At 42.2% G+C, this 25914-nt stretch overlaps 1 protein-coding gene across 2 annotated transcripts in view; it reads right to left on the minus strand.

Annotated features, from left to right (window-relative positions):
* Window positions 1–980: 980 nt before the first annotated feature.
* The window catches only part of grik5 (glutamate receptor, ionotropic, kainate 5), an 88507-nt gene continuing 63573 nt past the window's right edge, over window positions 981–25914 (minus strand). Inside the window, exons 7-20 of one of the 2 annotated variants that reach the window (XM_086218140.1) lie at window positions 25841–25894; window positions 25055–25213; window positions 24533–24685; window positions 22054–22158; window positions 18734–18841; window positions 17658–17861; window positions 15881–15994; window positions 15222–15331; window positions 14823–14996; window positions 12995–13160; window positions 11732–11957; window positions 7784–7912; window positions 6412–6533; window positions 981–5180 (exon numbers count right to left, since the gene is read on the minus strand). In XM_086218140.1, coding sequence (XP_086074266.1) covers window positions 4542–5180; window positions 6412–6533; window positions 7784–7912; window positions 11732–11957; window positions 12995–13160; window positions 14823–14996; window positions 15222–15331; window positions 15881–15994; window positions 17658–17861; window positions 18734–18841; window positions 22054–22158; window positions 24533–24685; window positions 25055–25213; window positions 25841–25894 — 2463 coding nt within the window. In that variant the 3' untranslated portion in view covers window positions 981–4541. Of the gene's footprint in view, window positions 5181–6366; window positions 6534–7783; window positions 7913–11731; window positions 11958–12994; window positions 13161–14822; window positions 14997–15221; window positions 15332–15880; window positions 15995–17657; window positions 17862–18733; window positions 18842–22053; window positions 22159–24532; window positions 24686–25054; window positions 25214–25840; window positions 25895–25914 lie in introns of both variants that reach the window. The other variant, XM_086218139.1, reaches the window with a different exon arrangement.

Below are 25914 nucleotides of genomic sequence, written 5' to 3' on the forward strand. Positions count from 1 at the left end.
AAAAAGCATCATAATTTGTCTTGTGGAAGAGATATGTCTGGAAAAAGAAATCAAACAATGTGTCACATGACTTCATGCACAGCCAGGTGATGTTCTCTGAGGCTTTACAGTGACGAAAATTGTCATCTTCCTGAGACTGCTCAAAAAACAAAACAGGTTTGTCTGAAAGTACTAAAATAGTGAATGTACTCTTTCTCTTCTGCTGAGTGTTGGAAAATAGAAAACACAAGTTCTTATTTCCCCATGTGAAAGGAGGAACAAAAAAAACAACCTGATAATTCAGTGTCACCCTCTTAAACCTGTTTACCTTAAATTTGATCACTTGGGCCCAGAGACTAAGATAGGTAGCAATTCTGACTTGTTCTCTTTTTTTTTTTAAAATTGGGAATGGTTCATCAGATTTATAGGTAGCCTCTTGATTTGCTCAGTATTTTGTCTTTTGTGGTAAATGTTGCTCAGAATTGTAGACTAAGGAGGCTCTATGTCAAAAGGTGACAAAACATGTTTTGCAAAGTGGATGCAATGATGCAATCTTTCACAGAGCATTACCGAGCGTCCCTGTGTGGGCGTGAGATTATGTCCTCCTCTGCTTTTTGAGATGAGAACATGATACAAAGCACAACCATAGAGGCATATTTCCTTTTGCATTTTCCGAGTTGTCTTTCCATCAGTATTAAAAAAGAATAAAGTTTCGGTATTTGTATGTGCCTCAACAAATTTTGGGATTTTCCCAGTGTTGTCATCGCATGACAGAAAGATATGACAGGTGCTGTTTAACGGGAGTGCATATCCGAACATCATGAAAGGGAAAGAAAAATACTGCAAACTTGAAAAGTAAAGATGCGAGTCACTGTGGGACTGTTTGAATATTTTTATTCCAAAAGAAGTTTTTGTGTCTATAGGTTTGAACAACAGGGCGATTTCTCTGAGGAACATCATTGCACCTCAATCCCAACACCTCCCACCCACTCACCCTTCATCCCCGAGCGCACTATAGATCCTCCTGCTCTTTGATAGGAATAATATCAACAATTTATCATAATATTAATCATCAAGTTTAATAATCCATTTAGCACTAGTATAGAAAATATACCAAAGAAAAGAACATAAAAGGAAACAAAAAGTCTTCTGAAGTGACTGTTCAGACACCCCGTTTAATTTGTTTTGTGACCCTCCCTTCCCTTTAAATTTCATAGTAGTATTTTGGCTTTTTTAGGGTTTATACCCTCATCCTGCCTCTCCACAGTAAAACTCTGCAGCTGGTAAATGCTGCCAGCTGATGGTTTAAAGCTGTTGATAGCCACTTATTGGCTTTGTGGCGCTGTTACATATCAAGTCCTGTGAAATTTAAAAACAATAAAAAATAGAACCAACTACCAAATAGACAACAAGGGAATGAGTAACTGGGATGTTGTGAATGTATTTTTACTCATGAGCGTGTGTGCGTGTGCGTGCATCTGTGTATTTACTGCAAATGCCGTTGTCAGCATTCTGAAAGCAATAGAAGAAAAACAGAAGAAAAGAACACATCAGACACACAAACTACATCTGGCTCAGCAGACAGCAATCATTCAGAGACACAACAAAATGTATGCAACAATGTTATCATTATTATCTGGAGCACAACGGTGTCAGCTAATCTTTTTCACTGCAAAATGCATAATTTTAAATGGCAAGCCCACACAACAATGCCTGTATTTTTCAGGGGATTTGTAAAGGGTTGTGGAGGTTTTGCTTGTTACCTCACATACTTTGTTCAACTGCTGAATATGCATGAGTGGGAAGCCGGCGAGGGATCATGTCTTTTATTAGTACACTCCAGCTATTTTGTGAAATCTGAAATGATATCATGATGATGCTCATTTACAGGTGAAAACCCCGGCGGAATGGAGGAGACTCAAGGCTGTCGAGGAGTTTTCAGAAACAATGATTGTGATACAAATTGAGAAATTATCCCTCCAAATGGGAAAATGCAAATACACCTTCTTAGACGCTCTAGAGCGGGGATGCGCGGATGTTGAAGAATTGAACATTAGCTGCCATGAAGCAGTACATTCATGAGCTATCATGTCAGGAAATCAAAATATAAAAGACGAGCAATTAGCAAACGTGTACACTAAGCAATATCGTCATCATCAGCTGGCTCTTAAATCTCGGTTGTCAGCTTTTGCTTGAGCACGTCAAAAAGATGTTTACTGTCAAAGTACCAATTAAAGTCAGAATGTAATGATGGAACTATTTTAGAAATTGATTCAGCCACAGTTCAGTAAAATACTGATGGAGAATCACCAAAGTGTCATTTTGCAATCTATGAGCTATTATATCTTTCGGCTGTTGCATAAGTCATTGAATTTTTTTTTTCGTGAAAAGTCAATTTAACTGAGGTTTAGTTTCCTCAACGGGGAAACAAAGATGTCTTGTCCTGCCTTCAAACTAGATCAAAAATATCAAAACTTAAAAATCTAAAATCAATGTCAACATCTGAGTTGTAATTATGAGCCAGAAAATCACAAAAATTGGCACAACAGACACGCCTGGAAATCAAAACAACAGACAATGACAGTAATTAAAGCGACCCTGTCTGGGTGCAGAATGTCAATGCACGCTATTTCTAACCTTCTGCCAGCTGTGACCTGAACTCTTGCAGGCTGTTAACATGAGAATCTTCCGCAACACAGCATCAACACAGACATAAGGTTAAAAATATATCATTCGGTAAAAGAAAAGGAGAATTATCCCTCTGAACCCAAAACCCACTGGATATGAGAGAACAAAATTGAATTGCAGCTCATTCTTTTAATGGTGATATAAAAAGCATTTAAACATCGGCTCTGATTTGTTTGACTTGTGATTCAAATGGAAGCAGGCCTGTGACTCCATTTGGAATATTAAGATGATTGATCTGCTCACAAATCTGCCAGCAGACAGCAGGAATAAATGACTAGAAGTGACACAGGAGCCTGGTGGCCATGCCAAATATGCTTCTATCATCAGGCAAAAAAAAAAAAAAAAAAAAAAACAAAACAGAGTGGACTTCATTCATCTTCAATGCTAATTTCAAGAGCTTAAAACAGTGACGAAGATCTGAAACACCAGCCAAAGTGTGAAAGATTCCAAGGTATAGAAAGTTATCAGAAGTGACCGGATTCTCTTTCTTACCTTATGTGAAAAACTCTTCTAAATCTGTTTCTCAGCATGATGTCCTGTGTTCAACCCGCTTCTGAATAAATCCCCAGCCATCAAGGGGAGTAATTAGGCAATCAAAAGCCTGAGACAGTATTGACAAGGCTGTGTTGAGTCTATCACCCTGGCAGGAGCCTGGACTGGGGACAGCCAAGTCTGTCTGTTAAACAGAGAGGGAGAAACAAGCTGCAGTTACAGCCTGCTGGCGCATTTACAAACCCCTTAAAAGATGCCCAGAATTAACAGATCAGGACAGATCTAATAATGGAAGTCGTTTAGTTAGGGATTTCTCATTCAAATTCACTAGTATTCTTTTTAGTCTTTGCCTCTCTCTGTTCTCTTCTAACATACTTCTCTGGCTCTCCCTCACCCAGCCTATCTCTTCTACGCCGTGTGAACAGAGGTGGAAAAAAGTAAAGGCTTGGCAAGCGTTACCCAGGATAACGAGGGACATTAATTTCACATTTCAAAGCCTCTTGCTCTCTCTATTCCCCCACTTTTTTTCTTTTTTGTGGTGGTCTGATTATCTAACATTGGTAGAAAGGTGCTGTTGCTGCGTACATCGTTCTGCTCACTTTGAATACTTACACACTGACAAGAAGCACATATTTTTACATACACACTCGTGCGCCGTGTAAAGAAAGGTAGACAAAAGTTTACTTTGCTACTGATAGCATTGTGTTGTCTTGACGTTGATTCATCCACCCCCGTCTGATGCCATCCAAAAAGCAGCTATGGGACACAGGGAGGGACACAAAACTCTTGAACACAATTAGCCATAGTCTTAGTATGTTATAATCCACCATGTTGTCACATCGTCTTTATTTAATTCCCACCTAGAACAATGGTAACAAAACAAGACAGAAAAAAATAAAAACAACAGGAAATAATTCTCTGTAAGTCTTTCAGTTCTGATTTCAATCACACAGTATGTCCTCCACCAAGGCTTCATTTCACTGGAGGAATGGTTCGCTTCCAGGGAAGATTCTGTGGAAGAAAACCAGGGCCCTCCAATAGAAAGGTGAAGCGAGACGGGAGTAAGGAGAGGAAAAGAAGGCCAATCAAAACCATCATCTGCTCATGTGCATTTCCCCTCAGGTTCCTCCAAACTGAGTTGTTCTCCGGAGTCTAAATATTCAGCTCTGTTTCTGGAGAGAAGCCTTCAGTTCTCTCAGCTCGTTCTCCTTTAAAGGTGCCCTCAGTATCAACTGTTTTTCTCCTCCCGGCTTCTCCCTTATCTCCCTCTTTTATTTCCTCCAATGACTCTCTTACTTGTGGAAACAAGAGCTTGTTTCTGTAAGCAGCAGTTACATCATTGGCGCCCTGCAGCCACCTCACCTCACCCGTTGCCTCTGGTCTCAGTCCTGCTCACCCAGTAGGTCTGTAGTGTTGCTGCTGCTGTTCTGCGGAGGAGGGATGGGTCTGGGAGTATGAGGTGGTGGACTGTGATGTAGCCTCCTTGGGCTGGGCCCCCCTCCACCCTCACTGTCTGTGTTGGACGAGGATGGGGGTGGAGGTGGCGGTAGCCGGGGCAGGGGTGCTGATGAAGGTGGTATTCTTGTCGTGGTTGATCCTATACTGCTGCCTGATCTCAGGCCCTGGATCCTTCGACACTCCTGGCAGATCCTCACATGGGTGCAACTGCGGCTGGGTAACATTACAGGGGTGGGGGCTGGCGGAGGAGGGGTGGTGTTGGCTCCCAGTGGATCATCAAGGATCCTCTGGGGCCCAGGTCCCACATCGGGAGGCCCTGCCCCTCCTGCCCCACCTCCTCCTCCAGCTCCACCAGTCAAGGGCCCAGCTCCACTGTAGAGTTTGCCGTTGCTCAGGCGCATCTCTCGAACAAGGCGCAAGGGCCGAGGGGCCCCCAGAGCAATGCGGTTAGGGTGACGCAGGGCTGCGGAGCTGCTGAGGGGCCGACGACGGCGCAAACGGGAGCTCTTCTTACAGGAGACGGCGTTTCGGAACTCTGTGATCATCTCCTGACAGACAGACACCTAGAGGAGAAAAGGCAGGGGGGGAGGAAAGAAGTAACGACAGAAGGGGGGAAAAGGGGGAGGAAGGAGGTTGCCACAGAAACAAAGTAGGCAGACAGCAGAACAAGACAGTGGTAAGGCAGTACATGAATAGGAGAGCAGAGGGAAAACAAGAAAAGAAAACAAAATAAGGTGGGAACAAGCCAGGAGGACCAGACACATGAAGGCATGGTCAACCAAAAAGTTGCAGGAGAGGTGAGGTCAACAAATGGTGGAATGGTTTTGAAACAGATATGAGGAAGTTGTGGGGAAGGAAGTGGAGATGGATAGAGATGAGAGAATATCCAAGGAGCAGAGAGAGTTATTACAATCCGAAGACACAAAACACTGAAATGTTGTTTAGTTATGGCACCATACACTATGAACAGACAAGCAGGCCTGCAAACTGGTGCACATCTACAAACACACTCCAGCATACAGCAGCAATGCAAGTCCTCACACACACGCATACACACATACCCACCCTCACAATTCTTTTTCATCATTTCACCAAAAAGCACCGGTAGTGTATTTTGCACACATGGTGAATAAAATGCATCAACATGTCCATAAACAACATTCTCTTTAAAAATTAAAATAAAAAAAGATGAAGTGCTCACATAAACAGAAACAGTACTCGTTATTGGAGAACAGACACTGATGGCCAAATGACAGAAGGTGTGTTTTTGAGAGATAGAAGGAGACGCACAGTGAGATGGGCGAGAGGTAATCCAAGAATGGAAACGAAGAATACCAGCGTACATGTGAGGCATGTAAAAGAAGATACATCATGACATTTAATGCCAGGGAAAAAGATCACACTACTTTTTTAAGCAAGCAAATATTGGCATTTCACAATATTGCTTATCGGTACCATCAAATTTAGCTCACAAGCTACATTTACTGACATACTGTTTAACACTATGACGTCAAAGCAGGCAGGACATGCAAGGTGCAATCAGACTCTATTGGTTGGTTTTGACACTACAGCAGTTCAGTGCAGCATACTCCGAATGTCTCATGCACAAGTTGAACCCCAAATGTTAATAGCTCACGCAAACAAACATACAAATGGAGGCAAAAGCTGAAATAAATCTACACACACTCGCACGCAAACACTCACAATAACATAATCAAAAAGGGTTGGCGGGATGCCATGGGAACCTACTGGGGAGTGTCTGTGAGATCGGCGAGGGCAGGTATGGGGGCATACCTCATCAGTCTCTGCCGAGCGGCGCGTTGACCAAACAAACTCCATAATGGCCACAAAAACGGCAATGATGAGACCACAGATTAGGACCACAAAGATGCCCCCAATGTTCTCCATGCCCAGACCTGAGGGAGGGACACAAGAGGTCACACACAAATACTCTAACAGCCCTGAGCAGTCCTGGGGCGCAGCGGTCTTTCTTACGTTAGCCGTCACCTGTCACGTAATGTTGCCCACCATGTTAAAGGATCCAAACTGATTAACAACTGTATTGTTTCTCTGGTGTTAGAACTTTTAACACATTACGTGCCACCACAACGCAGATCACCCTGGGAGATATAGCTAGCAGTAAATTAGCTTATTACACCTTCCCAAGAAATAGCCTGGCACACAAATCTCTGACTTTTATTCATTTTTTCACCTCAGTTTTTGAAGTGATGGAACAAATAGAGATAACCAGGCTCCACTCAGTTTCAAGTCTTTAGTGCAACAGTAAACGACTTCCAACTGCTGTCCTATGTTTGTTGCACAGAACAATAACCACACTCAGTAAATTTTGAACTACTCCATTAAATCTAAGAAAATTTTGCCTCTTAGTCTACAATTTTTTTTCCCCTCAGAAAGTCTGTGCTGCAAAGTTCTGTGTGAGAGATATGAGCGTTTATCAGGCAAGGGTGGAAAGAAGTGGTTGTGTTGCATTATGGGAGGAGTAGGATCCATCAACTTGTTCCATACCAGACATTAAAACTCTAGATTTCCCCGTAACAAGAATGTGAACAATCTTTTGGCAAATCTGAATTTTGCAAATGCCCATGTTTTATGTAATTTGCAACATTAAATCACTGGAGTGCTCTTTCAATATAATTAAAAATCTAAATGGCCCATGATGAAGTGACTAAATGAATGTCATGCCTGGAGCCCTAACACTCCAGATACATTATACTGATAAAAAAGACTTTTTGTCAGTCATCAAAAGCCTTTCTAAAAGGTATTTTTGAACTGACATCAGTATCATAAAAAAGGTCTTTGCATTGTATTTCTCATTAACACATTAATACAGACAGAGATTTAAAAACATTGTCTCACACACACAAACACACACACACACACAAACACTCAAACACACACACATACACTGAGGCAGATTTAACAAGCAAGCGAAAACCAACAGACTCACTCTAATAAAATCCCCATTACAGGCCACCTGAGACAAACAGATGACATTTGGGAAAGTAGCTTGTGCTAAGCACCCTTCACAAGGACATTAGTTTAGACATGAGCCATTAGCTGGACTGTAGCGGAGAGTGAGGAGACTATTACTGGGGGAAATTAGAGTGAAGGAAGGAAAGGCGACAGGCAGCTGCGGTTGACTGACCCTTGGCACGGTGGTCCTCCTCTTTGGGACACTGGCCTCCCTCCCACCACCTCCTTTTCAGTATCTCCAGCCTGTTATTCTCCTGCAGCTGGAGGATGGCCAATGTGATCTCATCTCTGAACGGAGACCCTGGTGAATAGGGAGAAGCAGGATAAGAGCAAGTGATAGAGCGTGTGGGGCAAGAAAGCCCAGGCAAGGGAAGCTTCATTTTCAAAATGGCGAGAAAAACGTGAAATGAAGGCGTAAGCTGTCGTTGCAGCCTTGAGATGGCTGCGAGTGATGATATTGACAGAAGAGAGGATCAGTGGTAGACAAAGAAGACAACCAGACAGCCTGTGGTTCGACTGTTGGTCAGACAAAGTATGTTAGACACATTGGAAGAGAAGTGTTCACCAGAACTGACAGGTATTTCCCAGGCATCGAACCATAAAAAAAAATAAACGACACATCTGAAGGTGCTGCAGTTTCACTGGAACAATTCCACCAAAAACAGAATCCTCTAACTGCTGATACAATGTTCTATAGCAGAGAGATATCTTCATGGAGGTGAGCCCCCGATTCTCTCCTGCATTTTCAGCACTTTCAGGCTAACTAAGTATTTTCTCTGCAGAAATCAATGACAATGTTCTGTTTCTGAATAAGTGAGAGCTCATCCATGGTAGACCGTTTGAGAGCTCAAATTCTGATTCATACTGAATCATACAGTATATGAATTGTCATCATATCATGACAGGTTCTCTTCAAGGAGGGGTGACGTTAGGGGTTGCAATCCTCCTCATGGCCTTTAAATTAATGATTCCTAAACAGGAATATACGTTGTTTAGGTGGATCCCAGTCTCTGCATGTTAGGGGGTACACCAAAAAATATTGTACTAGCTTCAAAATTCTCCATCAAAAATAGAGAAGTGCCTTATATTTTTCCTCACATGCATTTAAGGAAGACCTGCTGCTACTCTTCTTCTGATTGGCCCTCGTTCCACCTGCCTAGACTAGGTACCAAATACAAGCCAATCAGAGGCAGAGTATGGCTGGACATGCACATGGATGCACCCCTGGGGGACGAGGTTCAGAGGGAAATTGAAGAGTGTAAAACTGCATAAAAAAAATGGATGATTTACCGAGTCCCACTGATAACGAATGTAGCCAATCATCACAATGTGCGTTAACAATGAATAAATTACTTAAGACACCATTCATTTACAGAGACAAATCCAAAAAGCACATTAAAAAAACTGTCATGCCCTCAGTGGGCTGCAACATCGCCTGTTGTATATCGGGACAATTTTCCATTTGCTGCAGTTCACTCGCTCCCTGAACTGTTTATTAGGAACCTGTGTTGGATGAGAAGATTGATATCAATCTCACATCTGTCAGCTACAACCAGAAGACGATTAGTTTGACAAGGTGGGAACAGTGAACAGTTCTCTCAGCTCACCAAAGGTAAATAAAATCCCCTACCAGCACATTGAAAGGCACGGGAAAACACGTGATTTAATTTATCTAAACCGTACAAAAGCTAAATGGTATTAAAATACTAACAGCAATCTTACAGACTTCTTCTTGGTTGGACTTATTCTTGTTTTTTGTTTTTATTTGCTGTACATCCATATGAGCTCCACCTGGCCGCCGTACAATTTTTCTACGGGTTAAGCCAGGGGTGTCCAAACTGGTCCAGTAAAGGGCCGTGTGGCTGCAGGTTTTCATTCCAACCGAACAAAAGCGACACCTGATCCAACAAATGAGCTGTGTGGACACAGCTTAGTTGATTTAAGTAGAATCAGGTGTTGCTTTTGCTCGGTTGGAATGAAAACCTGCAGCCACACGGCCATTACTGGACCAGTTTGGACACCCCTGGTTTAAACCCTGCAGTGACTCCTCTCTGCCAAGAAAACAGGCGAGCACATCACAGTGGGTCTGCATGACTTGAGGTGAGTATGTTTTAATATCATTTTTGATGAAATGACCCTTCAGTTATTTCGAAATATGTCAGCATTTCCTCAACTGGTCATCAATAAGCCCCCCCCCCCCCCCCCCACCTCTGCTCTACTGTAACTCTGCTTTGCCTCTCTGTTCCCTCACACCGTCACATCTCACTCTCTGTACTCTTCCTCCCTCTCTAGCCATTCCTTCATCCGCTTCATTAGAACAGATCACTGTGATTCAGTGACACCACCTCTAAGTGCTAAAAGGCTTCAGAGGAGCTGGACGTGTGTGGAAAAGCAATTAACTGCATGTTCATTACTTTCAGTTGAGATACTTACTAATCCCTTAGATTAAAAAAAAAAATTAACCACGCAGAAGACATTCATCGTATCTCTCAAATCAGCACAACTACATGTGTCCATTTAACATAATTGATCTCATGCAGGTGTTCCTACATCTCCGTCTCTCAGTTAATGAGTATTTTTTCTTTGTGTTGATAAGGTCTCAATTTTTGTACTTCAGATGACTCACGTTGAAACACCCACACTCTGTCAGACTGATAATGGATCTATAATGCAAGACTTAATACCCACTATATTCCTCAAAGAGGTCACTCGGGCTATAGGTGACCTACTTTCCTCTCAACTGTAAATAGCTTCCAGACTAATGATGGTGCCCTTGACTATTTTAGGACTGAAAAGAGTTCAGCTACTAAGATGAAACAGCAATTAGTAATCAGCAAATTCACATCTTTAGACATTGTTGATTATGTGTTATTATGAAATGGTTTTTTTTCTCTCACTCTCTCTTTTTTTTTTTACATTCTGTGTTCATCTTCATCTAGTGGCAGAAGAGAAAAAAGGAAGAGAGAAATGTATTATGCGGAAACGATTTTTCAAATTGGAATCGAAACCAGTACAGCGCATGGTTTTGCTCCTGTAAGACCTCTCTGTTTTATGGGTGTCCTGATATTGTTCAGTGGAAAGACCATAGTGGTTTTCTGAATGGAGTATTGCTCAGTATAAGAGGTTGTATTTTTAGATGATAAGGCTACTGTGTACACTAATTAAAATATACAGTAGTAATAAATATCATATTACTATTTGCCAAAAGATTAACAACATCTTTAAATGTCCTCTCCAACTAAATGCTACCTAATTTAATTTCTTTCAGTGAAAAGGTTGTCATCTCACCTTTATCCACAGGCCGTAACACAGGAACAATAAAATACTGTGGGTGTGATTGTTAAAGGACCAAGAAATGTTCCTTCAGTCGAAGCCTCTGGAGGGACCTTCATGCTGTCACTGTTAAAAACTGATTTAAGGCCAATTTATTGATGAATGATATGTCATAAAAGAGAAAGTGTATGACCTTTAAACCCCGATGAGGTCATGCACCTTGATCTTCTGACATGTCAATTGAGGGAAACAAGAAAACGTGACCGAACGTTTGGTGTGGGGGCTCGCAGGCTTTGAAATGCCATTTGATCTTCTTCCATTCTTGTGGGCGTCTGAAATACTTTTCACTGTCTGAATGACGTGTTTAAACCATTTCTAAAATTTGTGTCAGTAGATTAAAATAAGGATATGAGGACAGTTAATTTACATAATTTTTAATAGGGCTGTATAATAAAATTGATTAAAAAAATCACAATACTTTTTTTTTTCCTGTATTACTATCTCAGCCCCTGGTATTGATACTGTATTGTATTGCAATATAGTATATAAATCCCAAATCCTATTGTGATCAGTTCGGTGTTCGACTACAAGAACTTCTTTTACTGTGCTCAGTTTTGCAACTTTTCAAACATCGTTCTAGTAAAGTGGAATTGAAATTTTGAACAAAATAGTTTTGACTCAATTTGCCTCTTTAGTTATCAATATAATGTCATGTACTAGTTAACAGATGAGTGGAGTGCTACTGTATACACCAAGTAGGATTTTCAGTTCTATTTTGAATTTGTCAGTAAGTATTACAATATTGATCGAATCGTATTGTATAACAAAATAGAAGGACAAAAATTACCCAGCGGCATGCCAATGCCGTATCCCTTGGTATCCAGGAGACCTCCTATCTGGGTGAGATTGCAGTTGAGGCCACGATGGTACTCGTTCATAGTGCTCTCCATCAGGAAGGCATATTTGGAGTTGAGCACGCGGGCGATGCCTTCTTCTGTGCTTTTCACAAATACACTGGGCTGCTTGGAGTTCATGTAGTTCCACATCCGCTGGTAGGTCTGGTACCGTGAGTTCTGCGGAGCAACGGGAGCACAATGAAACCCTGACCAGATGTAAACCTTTGTCTCTCACATTTATCTCGAAGCAGAAATCAACTGCAGATCGATAGAAATGAAAGAGGGTAGACAGAGAGAGAGGGAGGGGAGAAAGAAAGAAAGAAAGAAAGAGAGTTGCATCCTAGATTAACAGGGGAGCAACGTATGTGGAGATGAGAAAATCCAGTGTGAATAATGACAAGGCGGGTACATCGATGGCAAACAGAGGGAAGAGGAAGAGGGGAGGGAAGAAAAGGCGAGGTGAATCAAGGGAACAGATTATTTGCTCATGGCGTAGCTGATGCATCATCTTTCATACAGACGGGGTAAATCAGCACATAGAAGGTGGCTCAGCACAGCGGGTTAAAATAAAACAGGATTACATGTTTGAGGTGTACAATTATATATTTTATCCCTGTTTTTACATGTGACAATAAATGAGTATTTTTGTCCAATAAAGTGATGGGTACTGTACTGTAGCACTAAAACGGGCTTATGCTGGCAGCCAGACCACTCGCTTACATCCTAAACAGCAAGAGAAAGCAAACCACACACGCTCACAAACTGGCATGTAGCCATTCCCTGAGCGTGCACACAAATAAACAAATACATATTTCTTTTGACACTCACCTACACTCTCTCCCATATGCAAACACACCTACACAGAAAGACAACAACACACACGCATGCTCTATGACAAACACAGATGCCAACACAGATGCCGGAAGCTCTCTCATAAGCAAATACAGGCAGTCATCCGCTCAAAACAAACAGCCATAAAGAAAACAACAGAGGACCTCAGAGATATTGTGGCAAACACAAGGACAAGCAGTCACTCTGAGCACAGCCGTTAAGAAAAAAAACTCGCACTTGATTGCACAAATATTTCTTGTGTTGCTTTGAAGGCCATTTAGGTTATTGTCCAATGCTAGACTAAATCCCACACATGGTTCGAGCAAATGTAATCTGTGCATGTAGTTACTCTCAAATAATCCAATCAGAGCAATCAGTCCTACCATGAAAAAGGTCATAGTGCTCCCTCCATGAATGGTTCCGTATTCAATGTTGGTCTGATCAGCCAAGTCGTCTGGAGACTCGATAGGAACCTCCATCCTCTGGACTGTCAGAAAGGCCGCCAGGTTGGCGGTGTAGGAGGAGATAATTATAAGTGTGAACGCCCACCTGTGAGATACAGTTAGAGGAGGGATGAAAGAGGAAAATGAGGCAGGAAAAGGTGCTCAAGTTTCAGAACATCTTGTATTCACGATACTTAATAATATCCCCCTATCTCAGATCTTGCTCAACTGCGTAATTTACTCCTCCTGTCTTCCTCTACGCCTTATCTCTTTAGCTCTCAGCCATGATTATTCCTCTCACACTTTTTTTTCAGTCACCCTGTTGCCACAGGAAAGTCATCAGGCTACTGTTTCTGTGAATTTAGCACTTTTGTATTGTTTGCATGAAATGTTAGTCCCGAGGGACTGAAAAGAGCTATATGTCAGCAATATGCCTAAAATTAAAAATGTAAATATCATTATCTTAATGTGCTTAAAAAGCAACCTTGAGGAAAAATGCAAGTCGTTGATGAAGAAATGAGGAAGCCAGTGAATTTGCTTTAATAGACACATCTTTAAATGAATAAAAAGCGTGTTTGTATAATCATGTCTTCTTGTTGTAATCTGCATTTATTACCCCCCCCCCCCGCAATTTTATGTTTCTTGTCTGCAAAGAGGCCCTTTTTTATGTGCTTACCCTTCTGTGTCTGTTTGTTAGCAGGATATTCATTATGAATGAATACTGATTAAATCTGAAGGAAAGATAGATAATAATTGAAAGAACAAGTGTTTAAATTCTGGGGGTGATTTGTATCAAACTGTAGCTGCTGGCTCCTGAAAACTGCTCCAGGCCATTGGCAGGATATAACTATTTGCTGTATTTTTCTCCTTGGCAGCAGTATGCAATCTCTTAGTGTTTTCATTTATTTCCATCCTATTTGAATTTAAATTTAAACCTCACACATGACATTCTGACAGTTAAATCACTTAATACTCCATTGGCTAAGTAGGTACACATGCGAAGCATGGTCGGAATGCTGTGGCTCTTAAGATTCTGTTGATTCAAATGATTACAAGAGGCAATCGCATAAACCAGACAAACCAATATCAATGCTCCTAGCTTACAAGTCTCCATTGGTATAAGTGTCTGAGTATATTTAAAAGGATAGCTTGTCCAAAAAAGAAAAAAGAAGAAACAATTCAGTCAATATCTATTCACCTTCATACTGGGGGAAGGTCAGTTGAGGGTTTTTTTTCGAAACGCAGCTCGGGTTTCAAAGGAAGAGATGACCAAATTCACAATATAAGAAAATCCATGTGAAAGACCATAAAATGCACCCATGCTGCTTGTCCAAAGATATCTAAGTTTCTGAAGCACTGAACGGCCAAGTTGTTTTTAAAAATTTCACTGACATCATGGCTGGGAGCTACAGTAAAGGCTTCTTGACTTGAGGAGGTTTCAGTACACATGGATTACTTCAAACAAGCAGTATGAAGGCATTTTATGGTTTTATTATGTTGGGTTTTTTTCATTTGAAAATCAGTCTCCATTCGCTTCAGTTGTGTGTGGGACAACTGCAATATCTTTGCTTGTGAAAGTCCAGTAGTGTTTTGTTGATTAGGAAACTTCACCCAACCCCCAAAACGCATGAAGGTGAGTAGACTGCTGGGGAGTTTTATCTTTCAAGAGAATCTAAAACCTTGCATGTACTCCAAATTTTACAGGGTTTGTAGGGGTTTAACTGGATGGCACATGTAAAGAAAAACAGACAGACAATGCGTCACTTACCACACCCCACTAACACATCTGGTGGACAGGGCTCGAGGCATGATCTCTGACCCCTGCTGCATGAAGCCTCCAACAGGAAACCACAAACTGTTTCCAAGAGTGTACTGGTTCTCCAGCATGTCCCGGCGCTCTCGCAGGCATGGATGAGGGTTGTACCACTCATAGGGGCTCAGCCTGGAAGGGAAACACAAGCACAGCGGGTGACCTTGAGGTCAAATGGCACTGCAATGCTTTTGTCATGTTAATAACTAACGTTGTGCGATACGTGTCAAGCTGTCAGCGGGAGGTTGTGTGATGCAAAATATTCCAATATGTAACAGCCAACCTGTGTTTAACAAGATAAATGACACAGGTGTGAGCTTAAGACTATCGGCACAGTGTGTGATGTAATGTATTGACCTTGCAGCCAAGAAGAGCACACAGCTGACAGCTAAGTAGGCAAGAAGCATGAAGAGCCAGACAGCTGGAGAGAAGGGATCGAGGAAGGAGAAGTAACCTGGCTTCCGCCCCTGGTACAGAGAAACAGAGGGAGACAAAGATTGGGAGAGAGATGGAGAAACAGAGATAGACAGTGACAGACAGCGAGTGAGTTCAAAAAAGAGGTCACATCTCAGCAGTCAACAAAATGCCCCCTTTGCACCAGAGGAGGGCAGTACTGTGTCCTTTACTGCACTCTGATGAGAAGTCTGCAGTGCTTTGATCCGCTAATGCTACAATCCATATACGCTCTGTTTCACAATGCCTGCTGCTGAAGCATAGTCGGCTTGGACCCAAAACCTCATTAGCAATGTAAAGCTGTGACTGTTAGCGAGTTACAGAGCACCTCTTACACCTATGAATTTCAGTGTGGTCACTGTGGAGGCTGCGCACCGCATACAAATACAATCCAAGCTTTATGAGATAAACTCTCATGCAAATGCACTCTGAGTTTTTTAAGCTTCATAGCTTGTAGTCTCCTCTGTTTAAAAGGCATTGCAAACAAAAGAAATGAAATCCTGTATAAGATGTGTAGCGAGTATCCTCCGCGGGTGCCCTCCAGCCCCAGATAACATCCTTACCAGCTGAACTCTGTACAAGATGCTGATCCCCAGGGTCATGAATGGTTTAGAGAAGTCGATGACTTTCTCTCTCTCTGATGTGATGGTGAAGCCTGCCACTGCCAGGTCTGCTTTCTGTAGGATTGACAAAGATAGATAAGTCAATGGAGGGACAGATAGTAGCCGGGTAAGAAAATGATATTTGGCAGAGTATCAGGGAGAGGAAGCTCAAGTGGCCGAGCAACCAAGGATAAAATGTACATTCTCTAACAATTCACTTGAAAACACTTTTGGAAAAAACATACAGTCCAGCACAATTTCCAATTATCTCTGGCAATAGGCACACACGCGCGCGCGCACACACACACACACACACACACACACACACACACACACACACAAAAAACATACACACGCATTACCTGCCATCGAGGCTAATTGCAAGTATGCATTGGGTGGCTGGTCTCTCCACCTGGATAACCCCTTGTATGCCTCTGATTGCACTGCCGCCCCTCCATCTCTTCCATTAAAAGCTAATTGATGAACATGGGCCGCTAATTAGAGCTGAGTGATCAGGCAGTGGGGAGGGCAGTGAGGCAAAGGAAGCATGGAGAGCTGGGGGAGCACCAGTGTGGCAGGCCCCACACAGGGACCGCAGTCTGGTAATTGAAGTATACCGTATGGTAATTAAGCAAAGAGGGGCTCTCATTAGCCTGCTTCAACCAGAATGTCTGTCAAATACACACTTGGCTTGGACTTGGAGAGGAAGAGGAGGGAACAAGCTGGTATAGAGGGGCTACTGCAAGGAAAGACGGCACAGACAATTTGAAGCAATGCAACCTTTCTCTGTGGGGGAATTATTAAGTCAGCTTTTGTCCTAGATAAGAGTCTCACTCCCCTCTGAGGGCAATTTGAGACATGGGAAGTAAGTGCAGAGTTGTGGTTTGGGGATACGTCGCGTGTGTGTGTGTGTGTGTGTGTGTGTGTGTGTGTGTGTGTGTGTGTGTGTGTGTGTGTGTGTGTGTGTGTGTGTGTGTGTATGTTTATCAGTGTATATGTATACAGTATGTGTGTTTATTACAAATGTCACAGTGTAAGGATACTGGTCTGGGTGTGTGTGACCATTATAATAATCAATATTATACAGTGTGGGGCCTGGAAAATCACTGAATCCTCTCTACTAGCGGGGTCCAATATGCCTTGTAGGGCAAAATACTAGGCACCACACAACCATCTTAGTGAGGTCAGTTTGGTCAGTCCCCATTTTCTGAGGGACAACTTTTAAGGTCATATTGGGGTTCAGAATTGATTCGTGGGTTAATGTTCATATTGTGTTGAGGTTCAGTTTAGGGTAAGAGTTGGGGTTAAGCCACTTGGTGTGGTTGGGTGAAGGGTAATGGACTAGGGAGTGCATTATGCTAATGAATGTCAAGTGAAGGTCAAGATTTGGTTTTGGGTTCAGGGTTAGATTGGATAAGGTGAAGGTTCGATTAGATTAGGGTCAGGGTTAGGCATTTATTTGTGATGTTTAAGGTCAGGACAACACAACACATTATAACAGTGAGGGTCCTCACACAATTACAAGTTTGTGTATGTGTATGTGTGTATGTGTATGTGTGTGCATGTGTGCATGCGTGCGTGCGTATGTGCGTGCGTGCGTATGTGCGTGCGTGCGTGCATGCGTGTGTGTGTGTGTGCGTGTGTGTGTGTGTGTGCGTGTGTGTGTGTGTGTGTGTGTGTGTGTGTGTGTGTGTGTGTGTGTGTGTGTGTGTGTGTGTGTGTGTGTATGTGTTCTCACTCTGTTTATCAGCTCTCCAACCATGCCAGTCCAAGAACCGTTGGGCTCCGGGGCCCCGTACAGCCCATCATCCACCAGTTTGATTTTGAAGGAGAACTTCAAGATGTCAGCCAGCTCCCTCAGCATGTCAACACAGAAGCCCTCATACTGGTCGTTCCCCTGGAACTCCTGGTAGTTGTCTTTACGCATCACGTAGGGGTTCTCCTGAAAACACACACACGGACCACATGAGGGACTCAGAACACAATGCATCCATGCAATTTACATATTTTACAATAAGTTATTTGAAATATAAAAGTTAAATGTGAATTTTATTGTGAAAATCATTTTTTGACATGAACATGATATCTGTATTTTTAATGGTTCAATCAGTGATGCTGGGTCAGGTTTTGTGTGTTTAAAGTTTGTGAAAGATGTCTTTATGTTATTTCCTTATTTCATCAGCGGTCCTGATCACGGCACAGGGAGGGCCACAGCCTTCTCCCTTGTTTCTGTATGTGGAGTTGTCTGCCACTTCTTTTCACCTGACCATGAGGCATTTAATCAGGTGGACGTTGGGAATGTCAGGATCACGCTATTTGTCCACAGTTCCTCGACAGATGCATCATGCAACCTGCATTTATGCCAGGATATGTAGTCTCCACCAGCCCCCAATTGGCAGACATAGCAAAGATGTGGAACAGGGTTTTGAACAAGTTTAGGTAATGTGCAGTTCCACTTAAATAAAATCAATCACTTCACAAATGCCGGTGTGTGTCTTATTAAGAACCAGGTTGTGTGTCTAGTTTGTGAAAAAAAAAAAGGTGTTAAAAAGGACAAAGCCAACTGTTGAGTTGATTATATATGTCATTTGTTTTCATGTAAAGCGTATTTCTTTTCAGCGTAATTTTAGGACCACAGGCTTCAGGCTAAATCGAGTCACACATCTTTCGCTGTGATCCGACAGTTTCTATGACAGCTTAAGTGACAGCAGAATTAGAAGAAGGAGACCACAGCACAGCATGAGCCTGCACAGACACACGCAACCCACTCTGACCTCACCAGCGTGGCGGCCCAGAAGGTAAGTGTGACCTTACCAGAATAGTGGTGACAATAAGGGTTTTGTTTGCCAGCGTCTCTGAGACATTAATATCCAGACTGGTGGAGTTCATTGCCAGTGTGTTGTTGGAGTACCAGATCCCAATCTAACAGAGGAGAGAAAGCGATAGAAAATCAATGGCTATTGCGGGATAAATAATGTACTGTTAAGCTCTCACTGCAACTGTTTTACTACTGTGGGAGGCTCCAGACCATCTACTGCAGATTAAGTAGGCAGATTAGCCACATTAAACAGTCAGGCTACTATAAAGTATAATACAACAGCCCTGCAGTGAATCACATTTTTTTATTACGCTTCTTGAACTATTATGCTTAGAGCTGTTCCTAATATCTGATCAAAACTCGTTCATGTGAACGGGACAGACAAAATATTAGGAACATTTCTCAGCCTACATAAATTTAAGTCTCCAAAATGGCCTTTGAAGTAAATCAACATCTTAAACAGATTTTTTTTTTAAATTGAAAGAGATGAGCTTTTATAAAACTGCTGTTTATATGTTGCTCTTTAATACGTCTTGATTTAAAAAAAAAAATACTGTACAAGCAGGAAGAATGAACAGGATGTAGCATCAGGTTAATTTTTGTTAATTTTTGTTTCTATTTTTGTAAGTTTAGTTTTTTTTAACAAGTTGAGTTAAGAGGGAACTTATTCACATTATTTACATACATACATTTACATATATTTGAAATTATGCAAAACATCCTGCCTGCCTCATCCGCTGTACTGTGCTGTGCACAGGGCATTTATTTTGGAATGGGTTGGCTCCTTTTTATACTTTATATAAAACCTATAAGTTTTTTACAACATGGCCAATAGGTGCGTATCATTTAATTGGGCAGGTTTGTAGAGCACCTTTGCATGTTTTCTCTTCTTTGCTTCAGTATACTGTTAGATAATGTGTATATACACAGATATAGTTGTTCCCAGTGGAGCCATACCCTGGATAAAGTCAGCTCATTTCAGATTGTAAAAAATCTGACCCAGTATGATATAAACAATCAACTCTACTCAAAGACTGGCTGCCTAAGTGTAGCCAGGATACAAGCTACTCATGCCCCCAGACCAGGTTCTTCACCCAAAGAGAAATCCAGAGGAACGACAGAGGCTGCAGTTAAAGCGCCTCTCATGGGGTGAGGCATAACCGTGATCGGTGGAGGAACATAATTAAAGCCTTATGCTCCACTGAGGAGAAGGAGCATAAGTAAGTAAGTAAGTAATGGAGCCATACACATGCTATTCACCGCTGAAAAAAAAAAAAAACCCGAACAATAACGACAAGCTGTTTACATGCCGAGCAATGAGCTGTGACAAGATGACGGGGACAATCGTGAAAACGATCAGTAATTTCATTGCCATATTTGTGTTCCTTTATGAACATCTTTCTGAAACTACTCACATATTTCCAATTTATGAGATAGTAAAGCCACTTAAGTACATAAGTGTGTGATTATGACCTATCCATTGTATAGGCGTAGAACCACCTGGCAGAAGCATTCTTTAGGAGATATCATGTACATCTTTCAACCGGCCACACGAGAGGTAATGACTCCTCAGACAGAATCACAGTTTTCTATGATGCTCTTTATCATGCTCTGACATTTAAGAGTGGCCTTTTCTCTGTGAACCACCACATCCCGCCAATAGTGTGGGTGTTACGGAAGTGAGCAGAGTTAAAATGTTAATTATCACAACTTCTGCCACCAAATTAAAGTCTAGGTTTAACCACAGTGATTAGGCGGCATTAAGTGTTAACATGGGAGGCAGATGTCTTATCATAAATCCCAGCAAGACCTATTCAGAAGGTGGAGAGCAAGTGTTTCCACCAGTCATGAACTGCAATACAATGCCCTTCATCTGGAGGAGCAGCGTTGTGTGTGCTTAGGCTCCATTTAAGCTTGACTTTGAAATGCATTTTGATTTTCCCTCACCTTTTCATCTAATGCTCACTACAAAAGCAACAGCACATAATGACAGGCTTTGCTCCAACAAATCACGGCTTAAAAATGCCAGATCGAATAATCTAAAAGCCCTGACACCCTGGGAAGATCTAGCATAGGTAAAGGGGGAATATGTGTAGGGGATTTTAAATTGCATTTGCAATTACTCATTAAAAAAATTATTTGTAAAACATTAACATCACAAGAAAAATGGTGGATGACAAGGAAGATAATACTGATTAATAGCCCGGGCCTAAATGTGACTGAAACCCACAAGATCCTCAGACCCCAAAGGTTATTATGTAACACAGCAAAATGAAGAAAATGCAAGGGATCTTTACAAAGGAAAAGGAAGCACGCGGGGTCAAGTCCTGTCATCATTATCAAAGCTTGGGTTAAAGAAATGATGTGAAATGTTCTACGAAATACTGAACAACAATCCTGTAGATCAACAGTTAGAACTGATCAAGTTGAGCTCAAGTAATGATGAGCGTGTTCTGATCAGGACCGTAAAAGGTTCTGTACAAAACAAAACAAACATACAAACATTCATTTTAAATATGGTTTGTGGCCATGAGATGAACAAAGCAAGGATTTGATGTTGTTAAATCAGAAAATATCCAGTCAACATCTAGCTGTGGATCAGAAGAAGTAAAAAAGCCCCCAAAACATCTGGGACATCACAAATACGTTCAGGAGATGGAATAGACAATAAAAGTAGCTGTATTCCTCACCTGTCCATGCCAGAACCAGCAGAGGTTGTACATACAAGCATGAAGAAAGACTTAAAATCATGTGTCTGATTCCATCAAATGACCACAGCAATTATAGCCAAAGGAGGAAAAAGGGATGGAAAATCTGTATACAGAGATGGAGGGAGCAGTGAACGCACTCTGCAACTCCATCTTGCAGGACACTTTTCTCTTTTACTAAGTGGGCAAAGCTGTTATTATGGTTCAAGCTGTTTTGTCAGGATATGTGAGTGGATAGTAGTGGTAGTCTGTTCATTTAACGATAAGTATTGTCGTCCTGTTTCCATGAAAACAGTGTTTATTTTCCGGGCCATGATATTTTCCTTACTTTAACCTTGTGTTTTTTTTCTGCCAAAACTTAACCAGGCCATGCTGAAAATGTGTCCTATCAAATGGCTCATTTCATAACCACTGACTTACATAACTGATAGGGTGTTTGTAGCTAAAACATGACCAACACCTGACTGTAGGTCACGAGGAGAATCAGGTGTCACACAGCAACTTCAAAAGGTATAAAGACATTGTACTCGGTCAGACTCTCCCCTGACATCATCAAACTATATCGGTGACTTGGCTGTAACTACAGGTGATAACAGGTGACTCCTCACCTCTTTGTGTCCTCCCCGATGTTTCTCCAGGATCCGCAGCGTGTAGTTGGTTCTCTGACCTTTGCTGTTGAACTCAACACGACCTGTTAAACCGTCGTACTCCACCTGGCAGACAGAAAAATGGAGTAAGTGATGAAGAATTTGAGAACAGGGAGGAGTTTGAGGGAATTAGCTAAAGAAATAAAGAGTGAGTTGGATGGTTGTCTACATAAAACCACACATTTTTCTCCTCACTGTCACATAGCAAACAGATACTATCTACATTGATAAGGAAGACACTGAGGGTGAAAGACAGAGAGAGACAAAGAGCAAGAGCAACAGAGACAGTGTTTGAGGCTGGACCAGACAGGGTTGAGCGTCTTCGGATCAACCAGGAGATATTCACTGAGCGAGAGGCTCAGATAGAGCAGCAGAGCGAGTCAACAGCTCCCTAATAAGACTGGGAACTCCACCTCACAGCTCAGCTCCGACTCTCCAAAACCCAGGTGCTGGCAGAGAAATCTATGACGAATGGCACGGTGCTGAAGATGGAGCACACCATGATGTTGACTAACAAAGACAGATGTCCAGCCGGTGGGGAGGAGGCAATGAGGGATGGGGCTCAGGCTGCCTTGACAACAGGTCGTCGATGAGGGAGACAGACAGGAAACAAGGGATGGGAGATGACAAAGAATAACAAGATGCAAGATGAGACGAGGGTGGCACTGAATGCAGCTTTCATTAATATATCAGGAAGTCAATCTAGAAAACATGAATCAGCCACTACTGATTAAACTCATTTATCATGCAAAAACGCCAAACATTTACTGATTGTGTCTCAATTGAGACTTTTTTCTCCCTCATTTTCATATGATTAGCTCCACGAGCATTATGTGTTTTTATGTATTTTGACCGACTCCTGCTGGTGGGTCAGTCAGATCTGTCCCGACTTAGGTCAGACACACATCAAGAACTTGGTGATGTGTCACTGTGAGGACTGCGAGTTTTGATTTCACGGCATTAAATTCTGATATTTTGTTTTTTACTGTTGTAACTGAACTCCACGTGGGCAGATTTTTTCTGAACTTCACGCATTTAATAAGAATCCAGGTCTTTTTATATATTGTTCATTACTAAATGCTCCACTTAGTGATTACAGGAAGTGTAACTGATGTAAATGCCATCCATCCATCCATCCATCCATTGTCTTCCGATTATCCTGTTAAGGGTTGGGGGGGGGGGGGGGGCTGGAGCCTATCCCAGCAGCTTTCGGGCGAGAGGCGGGGTTCACCTTGGATAGGTCGCTAGTCCATTGCAGGGCCAACACATAGAGACAGACAACTGCTGGCTCTCACAGTCACACCTACGGTCAATCTAGAGTATCAATCAACCTCGTCCCCTCTTGATGTCTTTGGACTGTGGGAGGAAGCTGGAGTACCAGAGAGAACCCACACAGGGACAGGGAGAACATGGAGACTCCACACAGAAAGACCTCGTACTTGAGCCGGGGCTGGTACCCGCAACTTTCTTGCTGTGAGTGCTAACCACTGCACCACCATGCCGCCGCAACTGACATCAATTTACATAAAAATTAGATTGCGTAATCAATGTCTGTCGCAATGTGAAACAACATATCATAGGTGTGTAGTCTCCACCTAGTGAACAAAAGAAGTGATATTTGCAACCACAGTTCAAGGAGTAGTCTGCTGCTTCATGAAAAATACAAATATCATCAGGTTTCACCTCCCTCTCATTTTACAGAAAACACACTGCAGAAAACACACTGCTCATCAATTCTTGCAGGTTTAATTAGGACTAGAGACCAAAAGTGCTAGGGGCCAAAAGTCGACCTTGGTGGAGGCATGCACTGTCTGAGTGCTTCCTAGTTCCAGGTGAAACACATTTTAATTTCAGACAATAAAGACAGACGGTTTCAAGTTGGACCACAAGGATCATTGTCACTAGGGACTAATTTGCAGATAATTTTTTTATGCTGATAATTGTTTTGCATCTGAATTATTGAAAAAAAATCCATCATCTACTCGAGTCCGAGGTGGTCGTTCCTACTCAACATTTGAAACGATTTTGTCCACATTTACAAATGCCAGATACATCAATCCAGCAGACTCATGTCTTTTCAATAATCATATATATATATGGTTGCAAATTCATCTTATTTGAATTGATTAAGGGGCAGATGATAAAGGAGCTCTGAATATCTCAATTCATGTGTTCATGTGTTTGGCTTAAGGAATTCTCTCTCACAGTATTCAGATTTTCTGCATGAATAAAATCAATCCAAAAAATGTTGTTTCTGCAAACAGCAACTTGACTACGATGAGAGGACAGACAAATGCAAACAGCTACAGAGGATGTGAATACATGAAGCTCGTAATTCATTTCATTGTCTTGATGTATGTGATTGCACGTACGTGGTTACAAGCATGCAGGTGATTGTTCAGGATGCTACAGATGGCAGACAGATTCATCAAGTGATTACCATGCGTAGATAGTTCATAAGACTGGTCCCGTGTTGCCAGATCTGAGGTGAGGTGCAGCTGAGTGGCTTCACTCCTATTTCCTGACTGCGGTTCAATTCCCTCACCGCCCCCACCACCACATGCACTGCATCAAACATCAGCGCAGACGAGAGCTGTGGAGGCAAGAGAGGGAGCACACGCAAGGGGGGGAGAATGGGGGGAAGAGGAAGGGGGAGGAACAATGGGAGAGACAGACAAGATATCAAGGGAAAAGACGCAATGAGGTGAGAGGAGGTCCATGATTGAGCGGTTAGAGGGAATAAGAAAGTGAAGGGATATGTGGTATGAGTAAACCGTAGGGGAGAAAGCACAGATGGATATATCAATACCCATTAAATAGAAGCAAACAGACTGGCCGGATCTCTCATGGCGCCATGAATCAGTGTGAGGATAGAAGTCCTTTAATGTCATAGTACACAACATAAAAACTTAAGAAAATAATTCCTGAATGTGAATAGTATTCATGTGTCCATCAGACTGACCGCAGGGCCGGGGTATGTTAAATCGCAGCCCTCCCTCCAAGACAAGTTGAGGCTCCTGATGAACTCCAAATAGAAGGGATGGGTGGTGTTAAACATGGAGAAACCTACGATGTTGGACTGTTCATCCACTATATCATCCAGTCTCAGGAGGGGAAAGTCCTACAGAGGAGCAAAAGAGGAGAGACAATTAAAGAGAATGACATTGTTGACAATGCGTCAAATCTTAGCACAGAAGAAAAAAAACTGTGCAAAGAGAAGTTTGAAGCTACGAGGATTGACATCTTATCTCTGAGAGAAAATAAAGGCTATAGAAAGCCAGGAAATCATGAAAACAGCAACACGGGAGAAAGAGAGGTTGATGGGAACGCTTTTCACAGATATATGAGAGATACAGCATCTAGAGCACAAGAGCAGAGGGCGGAGAGGGGAAAAGAAAAATCAGGCACTCACTGTAAGGTGACACATTAATTCAAATGGTTGAAGGGGAGGAGAGTATATAAAGTGGCAGAAGAAAACACTGGAAGCGTAGCAAAGGTGGGGTACATCACGTCTATCATCACTTTCACCTCAGACCCATTTTTCTTCTGCCTCTTCTTTCATCCTCCTCCAACATATCCTTGTACCATTTTCATCTCTTCCCATCCGTCTTTTCTCTCTCCTCACACTTTATCTTACCTTTTTTACAGCACAGAGCACCTTTAATTCACTCACAAAGGGAACACAAGAAGAGGAGCAGGACACAGGATCTGAAGGACAAGATGTAGGGTGGAAATGGTATGTTCTTACCATGGTGGTGAGGATGTACTTGTAAAATGCTGATGTCATGCCCAGCTCTGATGCCTGAAAGACAAAGGGTAAGA

The sequence above is a fragment of the Aulostomus chinensis genome, chromosome 11 (assembly GCF_037954235.1).
Source record: "Aulostomus chinensis isolate RoL2024-O1b breed Wild chromosome 11, RoL_Achi_v1.0, whole genome shotgun sequence".
Lineage (NCBI taxonomy): Eukaryota > Metazoa > Chordata > Actinopteri > Syngnathiformes > Aulostomidae > Aulostomus > Aulostomus chinensis.